Raw genomic sequence first — 25,655 nt, forward strand, 5'->3', positions numbered from 1 at the left:
ACACACCTGTACTCCCAGAACTCAGGAGGCAGAGGAAGTTGGAGGCCGGCCTGGTCTCCATAGCGAGTTGCAGTACAGCCAGGGCTCCACAGAGAAACCCTATCTATCTTTGGGGGAATAGGGGGTACGGGGGGGGTACACAGGAAATAATCCTAGACCATGTGCCCAGATATATATTCCCAAGATAATCCAGCACTTAAAAAAAAAAAGATTTATTTTATGTGAGTACCCTGTCGCTGTCCTCAGACACACCGGAAGAGGGCAGATCCCATTACAGATGGCTGTGAGCCTCCATGTGGTTGCTGGGAATTGAACTCAGGACCTCTGGAAGAGCAGTCGGTGCTCTTAACCACTGAGCCATCTCTTCAGCCCCCCTTCCAGCACTGTGTCATCTGGAAAATGCTGGGCACAGTCTGAGCTCGCTCACTCGGGAGAGTGGGTTCTGCTCCGAGGTGACTGAAGATGGCTCACTGCTTCTAATGCTCCTGCCTCCACCTCCCGAGTGCTAGCACCACAGACACGAGCCGCCGTGGCGTTTGTGAGGTGCTGGAGGTCAAAGCCAGCAAACTAAGCACACACTCCCATCAACTGAGCACACCCCGGCTTGGCTGTACAACTTTTTCCTAGCCGATTACATGGATACTGATCATACGAGAAGAGATCAAAGCTGCCCCCAAACCTGGGTGTGTCCTTACGTACATATACACATAAATGGATGATTTTTTTTTTAAAAAACAGGTTCTCACTATGTCATCCTGGCTGGCCAGGAACTCCCTATGTAGACCAGGCTAGCCTCAAATTCAGCGACTTGCCTGCCTCTGCCTCCCTAGTGCTGGGATTAAAGTTGAACCCCAACAGAGACTCCAGCCAACACAGGCCAGCCTCAGACTTGCTCTGAAGCTGAAGATGGCCATAAACATCTGAACTTCCTGTCTCCGCCTTCACGGATGCTGTGCTAATAGGCATGCATCACCAAGCCCGGCTTAATTGTTATTATTGTTATTTTAAGTAAGAGAATTATTATTATCCGGTATATATTTAAACATTGAATACTACATGCCGGGTGGGTGTGTCATCTTATCTGAGGTATGTGTGTGCAAGGGAGGTCAGACATCAGCTTTGGGAGCATCCTTAAGAGCCATCCACCCTGGGCTGTAAAGCAGGTCTCCTCACAGGACCGATGGATGGTAACTACTAGCTGAGCTCCAGGGATGCTCCTGTCTCCATCCCCTCCTTATCCCCCCCCCACACACACACACCTCAGTTTAGGGATTACAAGCTTGCTACCAAGTCTAGCTTCCTGTGTGGGCACTAAGGATCCAACTAAGTCCCCCAGCTGGGTCATCTCCCCAGCCCACTAGCGTGTGTTTCATTCCAAATGTATTTCTGAGTTGTATGATTCCTTGAAAAATCTCTCTCTCAACTCTGCACTGAGAAGGTAGCTACCACTTCAGACCTTGGGACGACCTGGCAAGTACCAGGCCAGCCTGGGCTATTTGCCAGTTCCTTTTCTCAAAACATAATTACCACCTGAGCATGACGGGGCTTAGTTGACCTCAGTGGACAGAGGCAAGCGGACTTGTGGGAACTGGAAGCCAGCTTGGTCTATACAGTTGAGCTCCAGCCTAGCCAGGGCTATGCAGAGAGCCTCAAAACCCACACACATTTTCTACGTATCAATCTCTGGTGTGACCTGCATAGCAGAGGGTCATTCTTTACGAGATCATTTCTGTTTTGACAGGAACCTGGTTCAGAGGATACTTTTCCATACACGACCCCAGGCATGGAGACATTTCTGTGTCAGCAATCTACTTTGACATAACTTCAACAGAGTCCAAACTATCAGTGAGCACACTCCAGGATCTCCACTCAACTTCAGTTTCAAAAGCAATCGAAGGCCACTGAGATGGCTCAGTGGGGAAAGGTACTTGCCTCCTGCAAGTTGCCCTCTGATCTTTAGGTGCAGGTGCATGCATGCGTGCATTTGTGCGTGTGAGTGTGTGTGTGTGTATGTAAATAAATGTAAATTTTTTTAAAAAATTACCCAAGAAAATGAAAACCCATTGAAGGGTAAATATGTAAAAAACCATGTAATCAGGACAAGCATGTTGGCACTCTGCTTTGATCTCAGCACCTAGGAGGAAGAGGCAGACAGGTCTATGTGAGTTCGAGGCCAGCCTGGTCTATATATAGAACTGTCTCAAAGAAAAAAGAAAAAAAAAAGAAAGAGTAATCAGGTATGTTTTTCACCAATTATTTAAAAAAAAAAATGTAATGCATGATAGTGTACGCCTTTAATCCCAGCCCTGGGGAAACAGAGGCAGGCAGCAGATCTCTGTGAGTTCCAGGCCAGCCTGGTCTACAGAGTGAGTTCTGAGACAGCCAATGACTGTTTATTACACAGAGAAACCCTCTCTCCAAAAACAAAAACAAAACATTTCTAAAGATCATGTACTAGGAATCACAACAGTAATTAACACTTTCTCCTGAAATCAACACACCTCAACCTAGATTCCAAAGATCAAACTGGGGTCTTCCAGCTCAAGTGGCAAGCCCTTTGCCCAGGAAGCCATCCCACTGGCCCAACGTTCAGGTTTAAAATGCAAAATAACGATCGGTAGCTAGGGGCCTTAAAACTATTTCTCCAGGACACCGAGGGCGGAGGGCGGAGGACTGGAAGGCGGACTGACTCTGCAGTCTCGTCCTACCTTTCAGGCCGTGCTTCAGACAGTGCTCCATCACCACGAAGAACTGCTGCAGAGGAGGGTAGTCGGAGTCCAGGGTGCGGCCAAAGCTCAGGGCGGACTCGATGAGCCCCTTGATGCTGAGCTTGGCCATGTTTAACAGGTTGGCTCTCTCCACAGCCGTCGGGTCCTTTGTGGCTGAAAAAAATGCAAGGATGTCCAACATCATCCCCGGAACAGAACAGTGGCAAGTCCACAAATCCGTCCTTCCCCACGGAGGTCAACAACGTCTGCTTTCCTGTGCTTGGCAACCCGGCTAGCTCTTCAGTCCAGGGCGTCAAACACGAGCTCTTCCTTCTCTCTCACAAGCCACAGCAAAGCGCCATGCCCGCTGCGGCCGTGCTTATGAATTCTCCTCAAGACTCCACACAGAGAATGAGCTTTATTTTCTGGCTGGCAAGATTGCTCAGAGGGGATGTGCAGGCCTGACCACCTGCGCTCCATCCAGAACCCACAAGGTAGCAGGAGAGAACGTCTGACCATCACCCACCCGGCACAGCACATTTGTGCTTACCTTCTACACACACACACACACACACACTAGCTGTGGTCCACTGTGCCTACCTACTGCACACATCTTAAGGTAAAATGACTTTCTGTGAAGATAAGCCCGGAGACAGAAGTCACATGTTTGAGGGTTTGCAAATGCTGGATAGTGGGGATGGTGTAATGGTTTCCGAGCAAGAGTAAGAGGCTAAAGAGATGGCTCAGCTATTAAGAGTGTTTGCTGTTCTTCCAAAGAGCCAACATTTGGTTCCCAGCATCCATTAGGATGGTTCACAACTGCCTGTAACTCTAGCACCAGGTGGCCCACTGCCCTCTTCTGACCTCTGAGGTCATCACACATACAGACACAACAACACACACAACATACACAAAAACCACCTTCAACACACACACACACACACATATACATACAAATCTTTATTTCAAAAACATTAGCCAGGCTTTAATCCTAGCACTTGTGAGGCAGAGGTAGGTGAACCTCTATGAGTTTGAGGCCAGCCTGGTCTACAGAGTGAGTTCCAGGACAGCCAGGACAGCCATATACTGCTGAAACTGTCTCAAAAAAAAAAAAAGTTCTTGAAATACACTAGCAATGAAATAAAAGGGTAAAGTTATCAGATTCCAGAATCTCCCAGAACAGACATCACAGGATAAACAACAGAAAAAAATCAAAATATTCTGACAAATATGGGGATAGAGAAGAAACAGCTCAATCCAGGGTGACTTATGTCTGTGCCTTTAACCTTAGCAAGCAAATGGGAGGTGGGTTCAAAGCCAGCCGGGGTTACATAGTAAGACCCTGTCTGAAAAAACACAACTTCCCTGTAATCCCAACACTTGGGAGGCAGAGGCAGGCAGATTTCTGAGTTCAAGGCCAACCTGGTGTACAGAGTGAGTTCCAGGACAGCCAGGGCTATACAGAGAAACCCTGTCTTGAAAAAAACAAACAAACAAAGAAAAAAAAAAACGCAACTCCCAAATCAAAAGAAAAGAAAAAAATAAAGGAGAAAAGATTCTAGCATGGGCTGGAAAGAGGTTAATTCCCAGTACCTGTGGCAACTGCTTAAACCCCGACCCAACGCCTCTGGAGGGTCCTACACTCAGGTACACACCCATTAAAAATAAAAAAATAAAAAAAAAAACATTTTAAAAAATCAGCTGTTTCCCCAACACTCTAAACACTGCCGAGTGGCACAAATATTTTCCACAAAGATGGGAAAACAGCTGTGAGAAACAAACACTGCATTTCTTAACCTCCAGACAGCTCTGTCATGCGGTGTAATCCCAATGTCTGTGATTCTTGAGGCCAACCTGGTCTACAGAGTGTCCCGTTCCGGGGCAGCCAATGCTATATAGTGAGACCTGTCTCACAAACAACCTTCAAGTAAATGACAAACCCAGGTGGTCAAGGCGTCACTAGACCATTTTGGGTTATTCGGTGGCACACTGTCTAAGAACAAAACAGCCGGGCGTGGTACGGCACACTTCAATCCCAGAAAATGTGTGTGTGTGTGGGGGGGATCTCTGAGTTCGAGGCCAGCCTGGTCTACATTGCTAGCTCCTGGACAGCCAGGACTACGTAGGGAGAACCTGTTTCGAAAAAACAAGAGTCCCTTTGCTCTGGCCTCGGTGGTGGTTTGTTTTTCGGCTCTCTGGGCTGACTTCCTCTGCAATCCTGCACAGCCCGGCTGGAAGATGATGGATCTGCCCACTTTTCCTGCACTCTCGGTCGAGGTGAGATTCCCTCCACCCACTCCCGCGCTGAAGCGAAACCACCTGACGTTTCACAGTCGGCAGAATTCTCTTTTTTAAGAGTGCTCATCACAACCTGTAACCTGCACCGGGACGAGCCTAGCACGGCGGCTCGTGCAGCAGCGACCGCAGGCGGGGCCCGCGCCGGCGCTCCCCGGCAGTCCCTGGAGGCGGCCCCGCGCCCTCCGCGCCCCGCGCCTGCACCGGGGGCCCCCGCGGGGCGCGCTCCCGGCACCACACCGCTCCCCTCCCCAGCCTTCCGCCCGCCCCAGCCACACGCGAGACTGGGAAGCCATCCTTGTCCCTGGACGCCCGGGCCCCCGCCCGTCCACCGGCCCCAGCCGCCAGGCCCCAGGGCGGGCGGGGCGCAGGGATGCGGGCAGGCGAACGTTGCCATGGCGACCCCGGGAGCTCCCCACCCCACCCCGGTCCCCGGGTGACTGCGCGACCCAAGCGGAGGATGGCGACCCCGGCTGCTGCCCTTACCCATGGCGGCGGTGCGTGCGGGACACGGGCTCGCCGAGCGGGTCAGCAGCTCCCCGCAGGCGCGCGGCGGCCACCGCGTCTGACCGGGCTCGGCGCTGCCACAGCGCCCCTGGCGGCGGGAGGACGCCACGGCCGCGCGAAGCTGTCCCCGCCGATCATCCCCCATTTGACTAACCTTGGCGGCGTCAGAGAAAGAGGCGTGGCGGGGATCTGGGGCCGGGGCGCCGCTGCACAGCGCCGAGGGAGGATGCACATGCGGCCTCAAGCTACCTGCCGAGGTTTCATCCTCGCAGGCTGGATGGCTTTAATGCAACACGCCGGCAACCTCGGCGCCAGCCGACAGATTTTTAGAACCCCTCCCGCAATTAGCAGAGCCAGCGGCCCGTAATTCCTGGCATTTGAGAGATGCGAGTGAGGAGGATCCGTAGTTGAAGACCAGGCTCAGTTACATAATGGATTTGAAGCTAGCCTGGTCGCAAAAGCATGACGCTGAAATCCGGGTGCGGGGGTGCACGCTGCTAACCCCAGCACTCAACCGGACGTGGAGGCAGGAGGACTGCTAGGAACTAACTCGTGGTTACTCTGAGCTACCTGACAAGTGCCAGGTCACCTAAGGCTAGCAAAAAGACCCTGTTCCAAATAACAAAATGTAATACTTTGTAAACGGGTGTGGTGGACCTATAAAATACCAACTCTTCGGACTTGGAGGCAAGACCTGGAGTGTACACGAAGCTGTCTTTAAAAATTCGCACATATGGAAAAGAATGCTTCCTTCTGCCTTTCGACTTGCCCGTAGATAAAATGTTGCAATGGGCTAGCTGGGTGTGGCGCCTGTCATACACCTGTAACCCCAGGACTCATCCTTGAAGCAAAAGCAAGCAGATCTTGATTCAGGAGCTAATAAACCCATCTCAAAAACAGGGCTGGGCAAGGGCGGTGCATGCCTTTGATCCCAGCACTTGGGAGGCAGAGGCAGGCAGATTTCTGAGTTCGAGGCCAGCCTGCTCTACAGAGTGAGTTCCAGGATAGCCAGGGCTACACAAAGAAACCCTGTCTCAAACAAACAAACAAACAAACAAACACCAAAACACTTTAACAGACCACCAAAAGTAGGTAGACAGCTGCATCACAATGGTAGTAAATCGACACTCTGGTTTGTAGGAGACAGTTGCCTGAACCCAGCCATTTCAGGAACAACATCTATCCTGAGGGCAGAGTCAAAACTGAGTTCCGGTTCCCAGACCCCGGAACCAACTCCTATCCCGCTTCTTCAGGTGTGCCATGTCTATCTGTTAACCTGTAAAACAGAAGTTGCCTTATCTAAACTAAGCATGGCCTGGAGTGGTTTACTTGACCACCTGCACCTGGCCCGACCCTTTGTTCCCTTATCCTTCTCAGTTCCGGACCAGAGTCCAGCAGGAGACCTGACTGCAAAGCTCAGGCAAGGCCCCTGAAACCAGGTGACCCGGATAAGGCCCAGTCACCTCCTCGCTCAACCCCCTTGTGTTGAAACATGACTGGACAATGCTAAAGCCCGCCCCATGCTTTGGGGTTCCACGTCTTTTAAAAATGTTGTACGATTTCTCTTTCGGATCACAGTGAGTTCCCGAGTCTGTTCCATCCAAGCGTCTGATCGATCAGTATCGGCCTGAGTACAATAAAAGGTCTGTCATCTGCTAAGTCAGTTCCCTAGTCTGTGCTGCAGTCAGTTTGTGCTGCTTAATCCAAATAAACAATCTCGCTCGGCTGGACTCTCGTAACTGCTTGGGTTGTGTCTCAGTTAGGGTTTCACTGCTGGGAAGAGACACCATGACCAAGCCAACTTTTCTAAAGGCAAGCGTCCAGTCGGTGCTGGCTCAGGTCCAGAGGTTCGGTCCATCATCATGAGAGGCGCGGCAGCATTCACGCAGATGAGTTGTTGGAGGAGTCAAGAGTTCCACACTTTGATCCAAAACAGCCAGGAGACTTCCACTGTGGGCGGAGCTCACTTCAAAGCCCACCCCCACGGTGACACACCTCCTCCAGGGCCACACCTCCTAACAGCACCACTTCCTGTGAGCCAAGCACGTTCAAACCTTCTCAGGTCGCTTTGGTTCTCTCTTGTACCAACAATGATAAATTGATGCATTGATATCCAGCAAGTCAACAAAGGTAGAGGAAGCAACTTTTGTGCCTTAAAAGGTTTACTCTTTTGTGTGTACGCATTCACAAGCATACGCATGTGCACTCTTTACCTGAGAGACAATGAATTCTGGTTTTAGATTTCCTTTTCTGTTTTTTTTTTTTTTTAATTTATTTATTTTATGAGTACACTGCCATTTTTTTCAAACACACCAGAAATGGGCATCAGATTCCATTACAGATGGTTGTGAGCCACCATGTGGTTGCTGGGAATTGAACTCAGGTCCTTTGGAAGAGCAGTCAATGCTCTTAACCGCTGAGCCATCTCTCTAGTCCTCCTTTTCTGTTTTTGAGAGGTCTTGTGTAGTCCCAGGTTGCCTTTCAACTTATATATGTAGTGGAAAAGTTTTCTTTAATGTGAGATTGTTATATACTGAGAAGTATATTTACAAAGAGTCCTGATGTACATGGGAGATGAAGACGGAACAGAGACCTGCCCAGGCCCTGAAAGCCTGAGAACACGGGACCAGATGTCAGCACCGTCCTGACTCTCATGAGAATCCTCTCCCTATGAACACGGGACCAGGGGTCAGCACCATCCTGACTCTCATGAGAATCCTCTCCCTACTTTGAGGATATACTACCACCACCTGGGCATGGATCCCTAAACAACGTAGCTCTGACTTTCGGCTGCTTAGGCGTCCCACAAATGAAATATTATACAACGTCGTTACTTATTTCTCCCCCTCTTCATATCTAGAAGGACTCCAAGCCTCTGAGGAATCCCCCAAGCTTGAGGTGTTTCCTGGCTGTGCGTTGTACAGGTTTGGTCTGGTTCTTTCTCCCAGTTCCATGCTCTGGAGAAATAAGACTCAGACTCAATATATATTTACAAATACCTTGGATATATAGCTAAGCTCTTTTCCGACTAGATATAACTTACAATAACCCGTTTATTCTAATCTACATTCTGCCAGGTGACTGGGTCACCTGTGCTCAGGTACCTTGTGTCTGTCTCATCGCAATTGTCTGCAATTTTCTTTCCCCGGGATGCCTGGGCTCTTTCCCAGAATCCTTTTTCGGCTCCCGGATATCCCACCACCTATTTCTAGCCTAAGCCACAGGCCATCGGGTTTATTGACAGGTGCGACACCCATACAGGCCTAAGATATTCTCTCTGCAGTGCATCTACCCTTCTGTTCGAGAACGCAGCAAGAGCCTCTAGGGCATACAAGTAATACTGGAATGGTCTGGCTAGAGTGCTAGAGGGTAGAAGCACTGAGCCACCAAACCTGAGTTTCTTCCCCCAGGGGCCTACAAGGTGAGAATTGACTCCTGAAAATTGTTCCCCAGCTGCTACAGAGGTGGTGTTAGGGCATAAGCATCTGTCACCCAATAAATTAATTAGTAAAACATTTTTTAAAAATTAACACAATTCCCAGGAAATCAGCATTACCTTACTTTTTGTTTGACTGGGTTGTGGTATTTTACTGAGTGTTTGTCTTTTGAGCTGCACATGGCTTCCCTCACTGAGGGCTGGTGAGAGCAGTGCAGCAGCGGCTGGGAGGCACTGGTCTAAACACACTCAGTCTTCAAGAGCTGTCAACACGACCTGCTCACCAGTGCTCTTCTCTACACGCCGGGCCCAGCCTCAAACCTATGACCTTCCAGACTCAGGCCTCCCGGGTGCTGAGATCTAAATTGGTGATTTTTAGGACTGACCACAAAGACAGTAACTAGACCAGGCTACCCAAGTTACGGTACAGGAAGAGCAGGTGCTGCGGGTGACAGCTGGGCCCAGAGGTGACATCAGGTGAAGCCAGTGAATCCGAGGCTTGACTCAGGTTATACAGTGAGTCCAGAGACGGGGCTCCTGAGAGTCCATTTTATCTTATTATGAGTATTTGCATATACTATCTTATTACATGCTACATGCATATGTGCAGGTGAATATGTGTATGTATGTGCTCACAAGAGTGTACATATGCCAGGGGGGAGGTCAGAGGGTATCAGATCACTTGAAGTTACAGGCCATTGTGGTGTGCTGGGAACTGAACTCCGGTCCTCTCCAAGAGTAGGGTGTGCTAAGCACTAAGCTCACCTCCAGCCCCTGAAAGGCCACACACTCTTCTCTGAACCTGCGCTGACTAGGACAAGGAAACCAAATGGGTCAATGGTGCTTTGAATTGTATCTAGGGAGTCCTCCTCCCCAAACAAGAGATGTTAGCTCTCGTACACATGCGCACATGGGCCGGCGTGCCTAACTTCAAACCTCAAGGCACAGAAACCTCTTAACTCTTTCAAATACCTAAAAGACTCGAGCTGGGACAGACTGGAGAGCTCAGTGGTTAGGCACTTGATGCTCTTGCACAGGACCCGAGTTTGGTTCCCAACGCCTGTGCTGAGAGGCTCACAACTGACTGTAATTCCTGATTCTAGGCTCCGTTACCCTCTTCCGGCTTCAGGAGGCACCTGCACACACACACAGTGGCCCCCACCCCCCCCAGGACTGAAAGGACCTTAGATCGCCTCCAGCTCCATACTCTCATTAATGATTGCTATTTAAGCAAGGACAGTAACTCTTCTGATCTGCCAGATACCATCTTCTTTCAATGGTTAAGTCATTTATAAATCTCATTGGGATATTGTTTTTTTGTTTTTTTCGAGATAGGGTTTTTCTGTGTAGTCCTGGCTGTCCTGAAAGTCACTCTGTAGACCAGGCTGGCCTCGAACTCAGAAATCCGCCTGCCTCTGCCTCCCAAGTGCTGGGATTACAGGCGTGCGCCACCACCGCCCAGCTTGTTGGGATATTGTCATTTCTTGGTTTCAGCTGTAGACTGCTGGGGTTAGATGAAAACTCTCCCCGTGAGGCTCAGGTGTTTGCACACCCGGTTCCCAGTTGGTGGGGGTGTTTGGAGTCGGTTCAGCTTTGTTGGAAGTGGGTCTCTCGGAGGAGCAGGCTTTGAGTGTTCTCACCTCAGCTCACCTCATGCTAAAGAGGTGACACCTCAGCTTCTTGCTCCAGTCCCCTGCTGCAGTGCCCAGCACCATTGTGGACTCTGCATCTGGAAACCTAAGTCGTTCTCCCTTAAGTAGTCTTCCGATGTGATGCTTTTCTCAGCAAAAAAGGTAACTGACATAAGTAGAAGCAACATTTCACCCATCATTATGGAAAAAGAAGCTAGGCACCTGGGCAGAGGGTGGCTGGGTTGTGGGGTGCGCATGCGGAAAGCTGGAGGCTTAATCCCCACCACTGCAGCAACCAGATGAGCAGATCGCAAGTTCAAGGTCACCCGAGATCCAGGACAGATCACACACAGATAAAAGCCATAAAATGAAAACCGGTTCAGCCAGGTCTACCAGAACATAAAATTTATTAAACTGTACATTAAATAATAAAAAAGACAGAAGCACCAACTATTTTAACATATTTAAACTTCCACTTAAGTGAGGTAGAAGTTTTCCCATTCCAGGAGATAAGACCTGATGTGAAAATGTCATTATATATAGAGAGATGCTAATTATTTGCTGGTAAATTTATTCTTAAAAACATCTGTACATAAGTGTAAAAGTGAGTAGCACCAGCCAGGATGTTTAACAGGTGGACACACCCCCCCCCCACCCCGTAAGCTGCCATCAAACTCCTCAAAAAAAAAAGTTTTTGTTTTATATAAAATACATCAAAAATACATTTTATATCGAATCCTCCTCTAATATTAAACTGCCGGAGTCCAAAAACTTACAAAGGGACACAGTGGGGGAGGGGACAAGGAATAAAGAACTGGCGACAGGACTCATGGGTGACATTCAAAGACCAGGCTCGGAGCAAAAATCACAGGTGACACCAAAGAACAAAGCAAGGACAACAAGCAGGAAATGCCCAAATTCAGAGTACCCGTCACCTGGTCTCCTTGGCACAGTGGCTTCAAGCAATGACAAGGGCCAGTCTGTCTGACCTTTCAAATGTCACCTGTACGATTCGGGACTCAGACCTCAAGTTGTAGTTTCTTCTGTCAGCTCTCAACCTTGAGCTCTAACTGAACCTTAGGCGTTACTGTACACAACCCAAGGCTGATCCACAGTTTAAGGTGGAAATCTTTGCACACACAGGTATACTTGAAGTATTTCCAAATTCAGGCTTCTCAATTTTGGGTACACCAGGACTTTTAAAGTAGAATTTTGCGTGGTAACAGAAGAGAAAGATCTGGAACTTTGAAAACAGTACATTCACGTCCTTTTGTACTTTCGGCTAAAAGTCATTTTCACTTTAAGAGTGGAATTCCCAGGGAGGGAGGCCGTCACTGCCCCGGAGGCACACAGCATTGGCAGGCAGCATCGCTGTGCTTCAGTCTCCCTGGCAACTGCCCAGGATGTGGCGGAGGCTCTCCTGTTCTCTGGATGGAAGGTCCACGATGTAACATGAATTAAGGAAGACAGAGTCGGGGAAGGCACCAGTGCACTACGGCACGACTCATAACCTCGGTCCTAGAGGGGAGGAGGCAGAGTGGTGGGTTCAAGACCACTGCTAAGTGGTAGGATAGCCTGGGATACACGAGATCCTACGGGGAGGGAGGGAAGAGAGAGAGAGAGAGAGAGAGAGAGAGAGAGAGAGAGAGAGAGAGAGAGAGAGAGAATAATCTGTTTGAAAAGTGACAGAAAGCCAGGCGTGGGGGCCCAGGCCTGGATCTGGGGCTGCCAGAGATCAGAACTTCAGTGTCACCTTCAATTAGTCAGTTCATGGCCAACCTGGATACCTGAGACTTCACCTCACAGAACCATCTGTTTGAAAAGTAATGGAGCCAGGCAATGGTGGCAACACGCTTTTAATCCCAGCACTTGGGAGGCAGAGGCAGGCGGATTTCTGAGTTCGAGGCCAGCCTGGTCTACAGAGTGAGTTCCAGGACAGCCAGGGCTACACAGAGAAAATCTGTCTCGAAAAAACCAAAAAGAAAAGAGAGAGAGAGAGAGAGAGAGAGAGAGAGAGAGAGAGAGAGAGAGAGAGAGAGAGAGAGAGAGAGAGAGAACTGCTGCTATAAACCCAACCCTTGAGAAGCAGGATCTCAGTGTATGGCCAGTGAAGGTTTCAGAGAGACCATGTCTGTGGGACCGTGAAAGGCAGGAGGCTGACATGGGAGCTTCGAGTCTTGTCCCCCACCCTCCACTTTTTGAGACAGGGTCTATGTAAGCTCTGGCTGTCTTGGAACACTGTAGACCAGGCTGGCCTCAAACTCAAGAGATCCGCCTGCCTCTGCCTCTGCCTCCCAGGGGCTGGGACTAAAGGGGGCAGCCACACCATGCCGTTCCCAGCCTGAGGTTTCCAGTTAGAGCGGAAGACTTTGCCTCCCATCACCATCACGTCACTGATGACTGGACGAGACTTGCTGTGAAAGTTTCCTTGCCTCCGCAAAGCGGTCTTTGACCTATGGCCATGGCAACCAGAGACCCACAGCAGCAGCGCCCAGGTGACCACGTGATCAACTGGGCAAGGATATTAAGTGCTCTGCGCTCAGATGGCCGAAGAGCTGCTCCAGGGGCGGGAAGCGCTTCAGCGAGGACATGCTGCCCAGCAGGATCAGCTTGTGCTTGGCTCTGGTCAGCGCCACGTTGAGTCTCCGCCAGTCTCTCAGGAGCTCTCCGAGCTGGGAAAAAAGGGGAATTCCCATACTTCAGTCTAAGTTTGTTATAACATAGTTTACCTCAATGACTTCAGTATATTTTTTGATTTTTCTGGACAAGGGTTTCTTGTAGCTCACCCAGAACCTTGGGCTCAAACTTGCTATACAGTCAAGGCTGGCCTTGAACTCCTCCTCCGTCAATTTCCAGGTACTAGGATTACAGGCCTGTGTCACCATATTGGCTTTGTTATTTGTTCTTTTGTGCTATGTAGCCCAGGCTATCCTCCAACTCCAGGCTTTCCTGTTTCAGCCTCCATCACAGGCATGACCCAAGGTGCTATGTGGAAAATCCAAGTCCAGATGATTTCGCAGAGAATGTAGGTTCAATTCCCAGCACCCACATGGTATCTCACCCACCCAGGACCTCAGTTCCAGGGGATCTGACACCTTCTTCTGGCCTCTAATGGTACCAGGCACACAAATGACATGCATGAAAATATATTTTGTGTGTGTGTGTGTGTATGTGTATATATATATATATATATATATATATATATATATATATATATATATATATATATATATATATATACACATACACACACATACATACATACATACATACATACACATAAACGTCAAAAAATTAAGAGCGAGCAAGCTGGTGTGTAGCTATACCGGTGAGGTGCTTGCCTGTATAGCAATGAAACCCAGGGCCTTGGATTTTATCGCTGATGACGAGAGGCCAGGAGGGAGGGGGGAGGGGAAGACCAGGCAGACAGGCAGTCATCTTACCGTCCCGTCTTCATTGCTCCTAACAAAGGACACCAGGATGAGACTCTTGTCCCTTCCTTGGTATTTGTCCACTGTGTTAACCTCGACCATCCCAACACAAGCCCGAGCCAGCAAGTCGCTTATGATCCGAAGCTGCTGCCGGTACGGGGCGATGACGCCAATGTCTGAGGGGCTGCAGCCTGCCTGCGTGGAAGACGCCCGTGAGTTAAGAGCCGCAGCCTGATTTCTAAGTTCTTTACGCTTTTACTGTCGCTCAAGAGTTACAGTTTTTGCCCCAACTTTTCCCCTTTTTTTGATTTTGGAGATGGGGTTTCTCTGTGTAGCCCTGGCTGTCCTGGAACTCACTCTGTAGACCAGGCTGGCCTCGGACTCAGAAATCTACCTGCCTCTGCCTCCCAAGTGCTGGGATTAAAGGCGTGCGCCACCACTGCCCACTTTTGCCAACTTTTAAGTTTTCGTCTTTTTCAGGTGTATGTGGTTGGCAGTGACTGAGTTTGAGAGTGTTTGGGTGCCTGAATGTGAGTGGGCTCGCTCGTGGATGTGGAGGCCAGAGTTCTGACCTTATAGGAAGGCCATAGACACACACAGACACACACATACACACACGCCTGACGTTTACATGGGTGCTGGGGATTTGAACTCAGATCCTTAAGCAAGCAGAGACAAGTCCTTTTACCCACTGCGTTCTGTCCCAGCCCTTCAACTTTCTGCTGTTGCATTCACAGTTAGAGCTTGTAGTGTGTAGTTTCTTTAAGCTCTGGGTGGACTGCACTACCAGATCCCACCCAGGAGCCACCCGGGATCCACGTTTGAAACACACACACACACACACACACACACACACACACACACACACACACATACACACACGCACGCACGCACACACGCACGCACACACACTTGTAATATGCTCAATGGCCGGCACTTCTAAGCCTCTCAGCTAGCCTGCCCTTCTCTCCACACCTCTAACTCTGCCCTCAGTTGAGCTGCTCAGTTCCTTTAGTCTTAGCCCAGCACCCTAAGTCTGCCCTCAGTGTAGCTGCTACCCCAGGCCCAGGGCCGAGGTCTCACACAGCTGGTGGTCTTGCTCCCCCTGGAGCACGCTAATGTTTGTTCTCCTGGAAGTCCCGCCTCTGAGGCCCAGGCTTCTCTCTCTACTGATTGATCACCAATTGGGGAAGGGCACGTTCAGCGCTCATTCCCGATCAAAGCATCAGAAGCACCCTGTACAAGGGTTCTAATAACCCTCCACACGCAGGACGCAGCACAGTGACACTACAGGGAAACTTCAATTGCTACCAAAAGAAGAACTGAATGTCACTGGACCTGGTGGCACACGCCTTTATTCCCGGTGCTCTGAGGTGGATCTCTATGAGTTCTAGGCTACAAGAAAGCCAGAGCTATGTAGAGAGAAACCCTGTCACAAAATACAACAAAAAAGTCTTAAGTTTTCTGATTGTAGCTTTTAGAGTCTTTAAATTTGGCATTTGGATCCTGGGAGCTAGAGAGGTGGTTTTGAAGAGTCTAACATGGATAACAGAAACTGAGTTCCAGTTCTTTCTAAGATCCCAGCCCTCAACCACTGAGCCCTCTCTCCAGATCCTGACCCTCCTTATCTCAATGAACAAGTCTTAACACCAGATCTCCTGTTCCTTAGAGTCTGGCAGTATTTAACAAGACAGTCAATAATTACTCTGCACGCCCAACGATTAGCCTGGGACCCTCAACCTTACCTTTATAAAAGTCGAGGTCAGGAAGACGATGAGTCTGGCTTCCGTGATGTTGCTCACACCCCCGTTTTCAACTTGTTCGGGAGCTGGGACCTAAGCAGAGAAGGCAGCCAGTGATGCAGTCTGTCAGGCTCAAGCAGTGGCGGGCCCGGGAGCAAAAAAAAGACTTGACTACTAGGTTTGGAGATAAACGGAAAGCAGTCTGAAATAATACGCAGGGGTGGCGGATGCGCACACACAGACGCACACTCACAAGCACTAAGTGTGCTCGGGCACGGAGTTTATTTCCACAAAAGCACATAACAACTCATAACAAGCAATCTACAGCTCTGGCCAGCTCTCACACGTCTCCCTGTTGTCTGTCTCATGGAAATCACAGGCAGGAAAGACAGCACCGGGCAAGAGTGCCTCATGTGACATTGGCTACCCATCACTGCTCCAACACGGACATATCTTTTTTTTCTTTTTTTAAACATATGGGTATTTGCCTCCACATATGTCTGTGTGTCATGTGTTTACCTGGTACTCACAAAACTCAGAAGAGGGCGTGAATCAATTGTGAGCCACCATGTGGGTGCTGAGAATCGAACCTGGTCCTTTGGAAGAGTGGTCGACGCTCTTAACCCCTGAGCCTCTCCAGCCCCCACACTGTATCTCGGTGCCTTTTATTCAAATACTGCAGCAGAAAAGCCCCAGCAAGACTGAAAGAACGCTCCAAGGAACGAGCTGCCCACACAGTCTTCATCGTGTGTGTGTGTGTGTGTGTGTGTGTGTGTGTATGTGTGTGTGTGTCGGTTTTTTTTAAAAATGTCAGTGGCCCAGGATGATCTTGAACTTCTGATCCTTCTAACTCCACACCCCGACCCTCACATGTGTCAACTTGTAAAGACCCCGAGAGCACAGGAGCCAGCAGGGGCAGGAACACACTCTAGTAGCGCACTTGTGAGGCACAGGCACAGACCATGGATCTCAGAGTCTGAGAGGCTGGCCAGGTGAGAACCAGAACCACAGACAGACAGACAGGACTGCGGTGCTGCGCCGAGGTATGGACGTACACTACGTTGAGTATGTTCTAAACTTGGCTCTAAGCAATTGGCTCAAAAAGGGAAAGCAAGCTAAGGAGACTTTTTTTGGTTTTGGTTTTTTGGATTTGGTTTTTTCAAGACAGGGTTTCTCTGTATAGCCCTGGCTGTCCTGCAATTCACTCTGTAGACCAGGCTGGCCTCGAACTCAGAAATCCACCTGCCTCTGCCTCCCAGAGTGCTGGGATTACAGGCGTGTGCTACCACTGCCCAGCTTGAGGAGACATTTAAATACTAGGACAAATGTTTAAAGAAAACACAGAAAATGTTCTTCTTCACTAGCATCTTACCTTATCCGTATTGAGGAAACACACGGGACTGTCTGGCTCAAACACTGTGGCCAGCCAGGGGCTATCGGCATACTCGGCGTACAGCTCCAGGCCCAGCCTGACGTCCTTGAGGTTGGGCAGGGCTAGCACTGCGTTGGCCACCCTGTCCGACCCGCACTCCAGCTTCCCTCCGTATGTGAGCTTGTTGCTCAGGGACATGATGGTCCTGGAAGAGTCAGAGAGCACCACAGTTTGCACGGAGGTGGCGACAGAGCAGCCAGGCGCCCGGGGCTGGTGGGCCGCACACACCTGTTCATCCTGTACTGCACAGTCAGCTGCACCACGGCGCGCTCGTTCCGCTCCAGCCTCTTGAACAAGCTCTCGCTCATGCCCAGAGCCCTGCCAAGGAGACATCACACACACGGCCCCGCCCCTTAAAGAGACGCCCACTGACATTTTAACTTTAGCTACCAATATGTAGATGCGCATGGCCTTTGCCCGCCCATGGCCATGGTGGTGGTCCTGTGGAGGCCGGAGGACAACTTTGTCCACCGTAACTGAGGCTCCGGGGTTCAAACGTGCTCCCCAGGCTTGGAAAAGTGCTTTTCCCACTAGGCAATCTCACTGGCTCCCAAAAATCCAGCCTAAACCGAAAACTTGGTTTTTGTTTTAAATTTTGAGATGCAAGTCGAGTATCCCAGGCAGACCCACAACTTGAAGGGTAGCAGTGGATGGCCTTGAACTTCTGATCCTCTGGCGTCCATCTCCCAAGTGCTGGAAATATGTGCACTATGCTTGGTGCACGCACCACTGGGATGAACCCCAAGGCTTCACGCACAGCGGGCGAGCAATGAGAACCGAGCCGCACCCCAGCTCCTACGGTTAGAGCTTCAGTGCTGAGTGGTGACACAGGTGTGCCAGCCCAGCTCGAGAAGCCTGAGGTGGGAGTCTGAGGCAGAAAGATCCTTCAAGCCTGGACAATACGGAAAAAATCCGTCTATTAAAACCAAACTGTCCGGGCGGGGGTGGCGCACGCCTGTAATCCCAGCACTCTGGGAGGCAGAGGTAGGTGGATTTCTGAGTTCGAGGCCAGCCTGGTTTACAGAGTGAGTTCCAGGACAGCCAGGGCTATGTAGAGAAATCCTGTCTCGAAAACCAAAAAAAAAAAAAAAAAAAAAAAAAAACCAAAAACAAACTGAAGGGGCTGGAGAGATGGCTCAGTGGTTAAGAGCACTGACTGTTCTTCCAAAGGTCCTGAGTTCAAATCCCAGCAACCACATGGTGGCTCACAACCATCGGTAATGAGAACTGATGCCCTCTTCTGGTGTGTCTGAAGACAGCTACAGTGTACTTACATATGATAAAAAATCTTTAAAAAAAAAAACAACCAAAAAAAAAAAAACACAAACAAACAAAAAAAAAAACATACTGAAACCTGGGTAAGGGTGCACATCTTTAGTCCCAGCACTTGGGAGGCAGAAGCAGGCAGATCTCTGGTCTACAGAGTGAGTTCCAGGCCAGCCGGGGATACACAGTGGGACTGTCTCAGAAACAAACACACAGGAATGAAATGTCTACTATCCCCACTGTTATCAACTAAACACACTGGGAAGAGGGAACAAACGTCGAAGGAAGACCAAGCCAGTCAGCAGTGTTCCCCTGCTGCAGTTCCTGACTTCACTTCCCACAGAGGTGAACTATAATCTGTAAGCCAAAAATCTTCCCCCTCCCCAGGACGGTTTTGATGAGCGTGTGACACAGCAACAGGACGCAGACGAGAGCATCTACTCACCTGGCTTCCCGGTTTAGAACCAGGGGAGGAAGCTGCTGATGGTCCCCCACCAACACAAACCTCCGGGCAAAGAAGAGTGGGCCCAGGCAGACGGGCTGACTGATCTGAGAGGCTTCATCCACAATACAGAAATCAAAGGTTTTCCGGGAGAATATTGGGTGGTTTGTTCCCATGCAGGTCGTTGCAACGATAGGCTACAGACAAACACAGAAAACAAGTCAGTTACTGAATGTCAAAGATGGTACTTGGGTGTCTCTCCCCCCTGCCCCTGACTCCTGCCACTTCCTGAAATTAAGAGATCAACCCCCCCCCCAACAGCAAGAATTTCTCAATGTTATTTAATTTAGAAACATGTACAGATTGTTTGTTTCTTGCGAGACTCTTGTTAGTCTAGGATTCCCCTGAACCGCTAGCCTGAACCTCCAGGGAGCTGAGGGATCAGACCCACGCCATCATATCTGCTGTGGAGAGGACAGAAGGAACTTAGAGAGAGGGAGACCAGGAAACCAAGCAGTCAAAGAGAGGACCAGAACCTAACGTGCACAGTGCCCCCAAACTCAGCAGCAAGCAGGCGTGGAGACATAGGCCTGAAATCCCAGCTCCCGAGGGAGGCCAAAGGCAAGATTAACCACAAAGTAACTTCAAGGTGAGCCTGGTCTATCAGACAGACAGACAGACAGACAGACAGACAGACAGACAGACAGACCAACCGAGAAAACAAAATCTTTTTGTGGAGACAGATGGAGTCCCTTGATGGCCAGCCAGCCTAGCCTACTTGGCCAACTCCAGAACAGAGATTTCATCTCAACCTGAGAAATAACAGAGACTGTCCCTCTGATGTCTACACACATACATGTGCAAGCACACACAGTTAGAACCAGACTGACTTACGTGACTGTTATAGAGTTCTTCTAGATGGGCTAAGGATGTAATGGACCTCGATCTGCAAATCTCCTCCTCTGTAAACTTCTGGATGTCCGGATGGACCTTGTGAGATTGACCCAAACGCAGAAACCTGATTTTAAACTTGGCTAACTTCAGGAGAATATTATCAACAGCAGAGTGTGTGTAGCTGGTCAGCAGGACACTGAAACCACAGGCAGAGAGGATCCTAACCTGGAAACAGGAGGCCGAGAAAAACATCGTCACTTTGAAGCCCAGACAACTAGTAACGGGCTTAGTTTTCAAACACTTATAACGTTCAGGAAGACTGGAATCCAGGAAGGAGTTTGCTGAGCCATCTCACGTGCCCAAGGCGTTTTTATTATGCCATTAATCATACCGACCCCAGAGTGGCGTGAGTGTAGGCCTGTACCACCACACCCAGTTAATTTATCATTTCTTGTTGTTGTTGTTTCGATGAGACCGGGTCTATGCACCCTCAGATGGTCTGGAACTTGCTATGTGGACCAGGCTGGACTCAAACTTACATATATCCATTCTCCTGTCTCTGCCTTCAAGCGCTGAGATTAAATGTGTAAACCTGCTCACTAGGCAAAATGCACCAGTATGGGGGCTAAAAAAACTGTAAGCCCAACGTGCCCAAGGACAGATAACTTCCGGGAACGCTTCGGGCTGTTGTTTTTGTAAGATAACAAGTTTTTGATTTAGTGAACAGGGTTGGTTGCCCCAACTACACTGGATGCGCTCAGTCACACCTAGGCGAGAGACATGTAGGCAAGAAGTATGTCTTATACAGGATATATGCTTGGACAAATGTGGAAAGGTGTGAGTTTGGCCTTTACAGGCACCTGACTGGCCTAATTCAGCGCCACTGTCTGGGATTCCTGGGTATGGACCTGGCCCGTGTCCATCTTCCTAGCCAGCACTAAATAAAGCTTGCTTTACTTGCGTAACTGTGGAGCTGGTCTTTCTCCTCGAGGTTTTGAGGTTTAACAGTGGTTGTGATATTAGGCATCACAAACTCAGGAAGGGTCCAATACAAGTGTTTAGTTTCAGAGCTCACCAGGGCACAGATTGTGGTTGTCTTTCCTGTCCCTGGCATCCCAACGATGAGAGTGTAGTCTTTCGAAAGAAGAACTTTCTTCATTGCTTGTCTCTGGGGCTTATTCAAACCTGTATTCCAATTTAACAGAAAAAAACAAGATTCCATTTCAATGAACATTAAAAAAAAAAAGGCTCTTGCTATCTACACTGTGTGGCACAGGTTAGCCCTAAAATGCACTTTGTTCTGCTTCACAAGTGCTGGGATTACTTGTATATTATCATGTCCAGCTCATAAATTCACCTTCTATAAGAAAAAGCAGCCACGCGGTCGTGGCGTTCACCATTAATCCCAGCACTCAGAAGACAGAAGCAGGTGGATGGCTGAATTCGAGGTCAGCCTGGTCTACAGTGAGTTCCAGGACTTTTCAAGACTATACAGTTTTCCTGTCTAGAGGGGGAAAAAAAAGCAAGCTTTGAGTATGTTCTTGGTTTGTTTGTTTGTTTGGTATTTTTTGAGACAGGGTTTCTCTGTGTAGCCCTGGCTGTCCTGGAACTCACTCTGTAGACCAGGCTGGACTCAAACTCAAAAATCTGCCTGCCTCTACCTCCCAGTCTGAGTATGTTCTTAAAGCAAAACAATGCTACAGTTATTTGTAGTGTTTGTTTAATTTTTTGAGACAGGGTTTCTCTGTGTGGCCCTGGCTATCCTACAACTCACTCAGTAGACCAGGCTCACAGAGATCTATCTGCCTGCCTCTGTCTCCCTAGTGCTGGCATCAAAGGTGTGCACCACCACCACCACCACTGCAATGATTGTTTTTTAAGACAAGGTCTATTATGTAGTCGTGGTTGGCCTGGAACTCAGAAACTCACCTGTTTCTACCTGAGAAGGGAACCACCATGGCTTGCTTTGTTATGGTGATTCTGTATCTTATGTATGCATACTCAAATATGTGCAGGTACACACGTGTGTGCATGCGTGCAAAGGCCCAAGGTTGACACCAGGAGCGTTTCTCGGTCACACTCTATCTTATTCATGGAAGCAGGTAAAGCAGAGTCTCTAAATGCTCCATTATGGGCCGGGCTGGCTCTCCGGTTTGTTCCAGGGATGCCCTGGTCTCCCCGGCTGTCATGGATACCTAGCGTTTATGGGTGGAGGTGATCTAAACTCCAGGCCTCACATTGCATGGCGAGTACTTTAATCACACTGAGCCGTCAAAGTCTCTCTACCTTTGTAAACTTATTGCGTGTATGATGTAATGTATGTACAGGAACACACGTGTGCTCTAATGTGAGGAGGTCAGGTGACAATTTAGAGTAGCTGATGGTTTCCTTCCACCATTCTGAGTCAGGGTCTCCCTATTTCTGCCATGGTGCACGCTCAGGTTATCTGGCCGGCCTTCGCGGTGATTCTCCACCCTCCCGTCTGCCACAGGAGATGTGCAGATACAAGCCACGGCTTCCTTATTTCTCAAATGGTTTCAGGGACCAAACTCGGCTCACCAGGCTTACAAGGCAAGTTCCTTTCCCAACAAAGCCATACATGAACTGTGTGCCTAACCAACTGCTAAGCCTTGGCACAGTTAGGTTATAAAAAGAATCAAGACAATCAAATTGAAATGCTGGCCATACCCTTTAGAATGTTGGCCACCATATCCTTCGCATCATGTGGAAGGACCGAGCTGAGGTAGGCTATGAACTGAGGTTCCCTGAAATCGATGATTAAGTCCCGAAGTCTTTGGCTACGAAGAAAAACAAAAGTCCTTTTAGTAGTATCTCAGGACAGGTGGGAAGAGTCAGACTCCATCATTACCCACCTGGTGTCTGTGTTTTCCATCAATTTAGACAGATTTCCTAACGGAGTATTTATGTCACCATGCCTTTCTTCCCGGTCTATTCGAAACAACGTTGTTTCTGGGAGTGTGGACAAGTTCCTAAAACAACAAAACGGCTGTGTAAGGCACACTCGGCTGTGTAAGGCACACACTGCTGCCGCGGGTGGAGTGTGTAAGAACCGAGTGTGGATGTGCACGGTAATCCTGGCACATGGGAGACGGAGGAAATTCGAGGTCACTGTCAGCTACACAGGATGCTCCAGGTCATCCGGGACACAGCATGCAAACCTAATCTACACCCGTATATGCAATAAATAAATAAAGTAAATTTTTTTTACAACGAACTGTATGCCAAGGCACCTCTAATACCTACGTCACACTACCCCCACCAGCACGCCCTCCTCCAACATGGTCAGCCATCCCCTGGATGTGCCTCACGCTCTCCGCTGACCTGTGCATGGAGAAATGAGCTCTCCCAGAACGCCTTCTAAGAGGAGGACGGCATCCTGGCACTTAGTGAGTGTGTGTGTGTGTGTGTGTGTGTGTGTGTGTGTGCGTGTGAAGTGTGGGGGCGGATAGGCCACAGGCTGTGTGTGGTACTGGAAGACAACTGTGGAGTGGTCTTCTCCCTTCTGTCTTTCCGTGAGTTCCCAGAGTAAGGTCAGACTTGGGGGCAGGAAGCTTCTCACCATCTTGCCTGCAGTCACTGTCTTATCACGGATCTCAGTGTACTGACGACTGGGGAGGAGAGGAGGATGTACCTCGGCGATAGAGCTTTTTTTTTTTACCTACTGTCAGCCAGGTCCTGGGCTCAAACTTCAGCGTGGAAGGGAAAGGGCTGGGCAGTGAGAACCAGAGAGGCTGCTGGGGCTGCTGGGGGCCACGGTGCCCAACTTACGTGTGTAAACAAAACAAACTCAGCAAAAGAACACAAAACGCTGCAACAGAACCCAGTTACCAAAGACCTTCTATTGAGTCAGTTAAAGATGAGAATTTACAGAGAACGTGTGTAATCCCTATCTACAAAGCTGTGGTCCAAAGAAGCCTTTCATTACCTGTCTAGTAAGCAGGTTATGGCTGCCTCGTTAATCTTCTTCACGTAGCCTTTAGACAGAGCGAATAGTTTTCTCTCTTCTCCACTTAAAATAATCCTGTCACCTGCCATCAGATTGGTGGCTGGCATGGGGCCACTCTTCCGCTGAAAATTATGTAAGTACTGTCCATAGCAAACTCTCTCTACCGGCTTCGTCCTGATCAGGTTTCCAACGCAGTTGCCGCTCTCCTCCCTATGGAAGAGAAAGAGAAAGAGAGAGAAGAGAGAAGAAAGAGAAAGACAGAGAGAGAGAGAAGAGAAAGAGAAACACACACACACACACACACAGAGAGAGAGAGAGAGAAAGGGAGAAAGAGAAAAAAAAGACAAAAAGTGTACATTGACACATTTGTTTCGCTACAATGTATTTGTTTATATAACCCATAAACATTTTTAAATATTATTATTATTACTATTATTGTGTGTGATATGAATGTGTGTGACATGAATGTGCACATACATGGGCCAAGCTTCTCCCATGAAGCAGGGGACGGCTCCCAGGATTCAGTTCTTCCCTCTCACCGTGTGAACACCAGGGATTAAACTCGGGTCATCAGGCTCAGCTGCAAGGACCTTTACCCCTGAGCAATCTTGCTGGCCTGTGGCCCCTGGCAATCAGTGCTAAGTTTGTCTTGTTGTTGTTGTTTTTGTTTTTGACATTTTCTACAATCTACTATAAACTGCGAATGCCGCATTAACAACTTCTTTGTTCTTTCATCATTTTGTGACACCTGGGAGGTCTTGAGTAAATGAAGCCGAGGACACTTTAAAAACTGTGCTTGTGCAGCACTCTGGGAGGCAGAGGCAGGCAGATTTCCGAGTCGGAGGCCTGCCTGGTCTACAGAGTGAGTTGGGGGAGGGGGGGCCCAGCGGCACCTGAGCAGATGCACCCTTGGGTGGGCCCTTAGGAACTGTCCACCTGGATTTCTCACGTAGCCTCTCAACAGCCTGGAGCTAGACAGTTGGGCTGTGCCGGCTGGCCAGGGAAGCTCTGGGACCTAGCTGTCTCAGCGTCCGCAGCACCGGGATCACCCTACAGGGGTGTGGGCGATTAAAACCTCAGGCCCCCGTGCCTGCAATACAAGCACTTTACCAACCAAGTCTCCATGAAACCGCGTCTACAGGAACCTCTGCTGCCGTGGATTCCAAAGGCTACAGTGTACTACCTAACACGGTACTGACCGTCCGCTCGGGAAACACTCACAGTGCGGAAGCAGGCGTGGACCAGATACTGTGGTGGCTCTTCCCATTATCTTGAGCTTGTGACTCCAGCGTTAACATGAGACACCACAGGCTGAAATACTTCAAGTGCGCCTGCTGCAGGTGCCGGGTTTCTTCCTGGATTTTGGACAGCATGCCTTCTGGGATGGAAGCATCATCTACCTGGTCTTCAATTGCTCTAAATACAGAGTTACAATTAGAGTTAATCACCATACAATGCCCTGGCAGGTAGTGAAGTAAGGTTTCCTATACAGACACACACACACACACACACACACACACACACACACACACACACACACACACACACGCCAGCATGTTTACCTGCTATAAAGAGCACAGTTGCCTATCTGTGAGCAGTATTTGCAGGTTTTCTCCTCCTCGATGATTTGTGGCAAGGCCGACAGCCGCGCCTCCTCCCCCGGGGCCGCTCTGCTCACTCGGTGCAGTAGAGAGAAGGCCAGCTGGTTCCTCAGCCTCAGCAGCTCTGGGGACAGGGAAAGCTGGCTTTTAGAACGAGGCAGACTTTCTCCCAGTGACCACAGTCACAATGTGCTGAGGTGCCTCGAGGCTTTCGACACTTGAAGAGGCTTTCAAACAACTTCCTTTCTCACACCTAGTGAGACTGTTTAGTTGTTTTTGTTTTGAGACAGGGTCTAGCCTGGA

The 25,655-nt window shown here is 49.3% G+C and overlaps 2 protein-coding genes across 5 annotated transcripts in view; both read right to left on the reverse strand.

Annotated features, from left to right (window-relative positions):
• Rufy2 (RUN and FYVE domain containing 2) overlaps positions 1-5,572 on the reverse strand; it is a 32,236-nt gene extending 26,664 nt beyond the window's left edge. For all 3 annotated transcript variants that reach the window (XM_052164519.1, XM_052164518.1, XM_052164520.1), the window contains exons 1-2: positions 5,490-5,572; positions 2,709-2,882 (exon numbers count right to left, since the gene is read on the reverse strand). In XM_052164519.1, the coding sequence (XP_052020479.1) occupies positions 2,709-2,882; positions 5,490-5,493 (178 nt within the window). In that variant the 5' untranslated portion in view covers positions 5,494-5,572. The remainder of the gene's footprint in view (positions 1-2,708; positions 2,883-5,489) is intronic.
• A 5,395-nt stretch (positions 5,573-10,967) lies between these two features.
• Dna2 (DNA replication helicase/nuclease 2) overlaps positions 10,968-25,655 on the reverse strand; it is a 29,073-nt gene continuing 14,385 nt past the window's right edge. For both annotated transcript variants that reach the window (XM_052163774.1, XM_052163775.1), the window contains exons 8-21: positions 25,314-25,476; positions 24,973-25,167; positions 23,731-23,961; positions 22,658-22,774; positions 22,473-22,582; positions 20,860-20,969; positions 19,785-20,009; positions 18,894-19,087; positions 17,411-17,500; positions 17,123-17,327; positions 15,754-15,843; positions 14,021-14,203; positions 13,101-13,249; positions 10,968-12,022 (exon numbers count right to left, since the gene is read on the reverse strand). In XM_052163774.1, coding sequence (XP_052019734.1) covers positions 11,956-12,022; positions 13,101-13,249; positions 14,021-14,203; positions 15,754-15,843; positions 17,123-17,327; positions 17,411-17,500; positions 18,894-19,087; positions 19,785-20,009; positions 20,860-20,969; positions 22,473-22,582; positions 22,658-22,774; positions 23,731-23,961; positions 24,973-25,167; positions 25,314-25,476 — 2,129 coding nt within the window. In that variant the 3' untranslated portion in view covers positions 10,968-11,955. The remainder of the gene's footprint in view (positions 12,023-13,100; positions 13,250-14,020; positions 14,204-15,753; positions 15,844-17,122; positions 17,328-17,410; positions 17,501-18,893; positions 19,088-19,784; positions 20,010-20,859; positions 20,970-22,472; positions 22,583-22,657; positions 22,775-23,730; positions 23,962-24,972; positions 25,168-25,313; positions 25,477-25,655) is intronic.

The sequence above is a fragment of the Apodemus sylvaticus genome, chromosome 19, assembly GCF_947179515.1.
Source record: "Apodemus sylvaticus chromosome 19, mApoSyl1.1, whole genome shotgun sequence".
Taxonomy (NCBI): Eukaryota; Metazoa; Chordata; class Mammalia; order Rodentia; family Muridae; genus Apodemus; species Apodemus sylvaticus.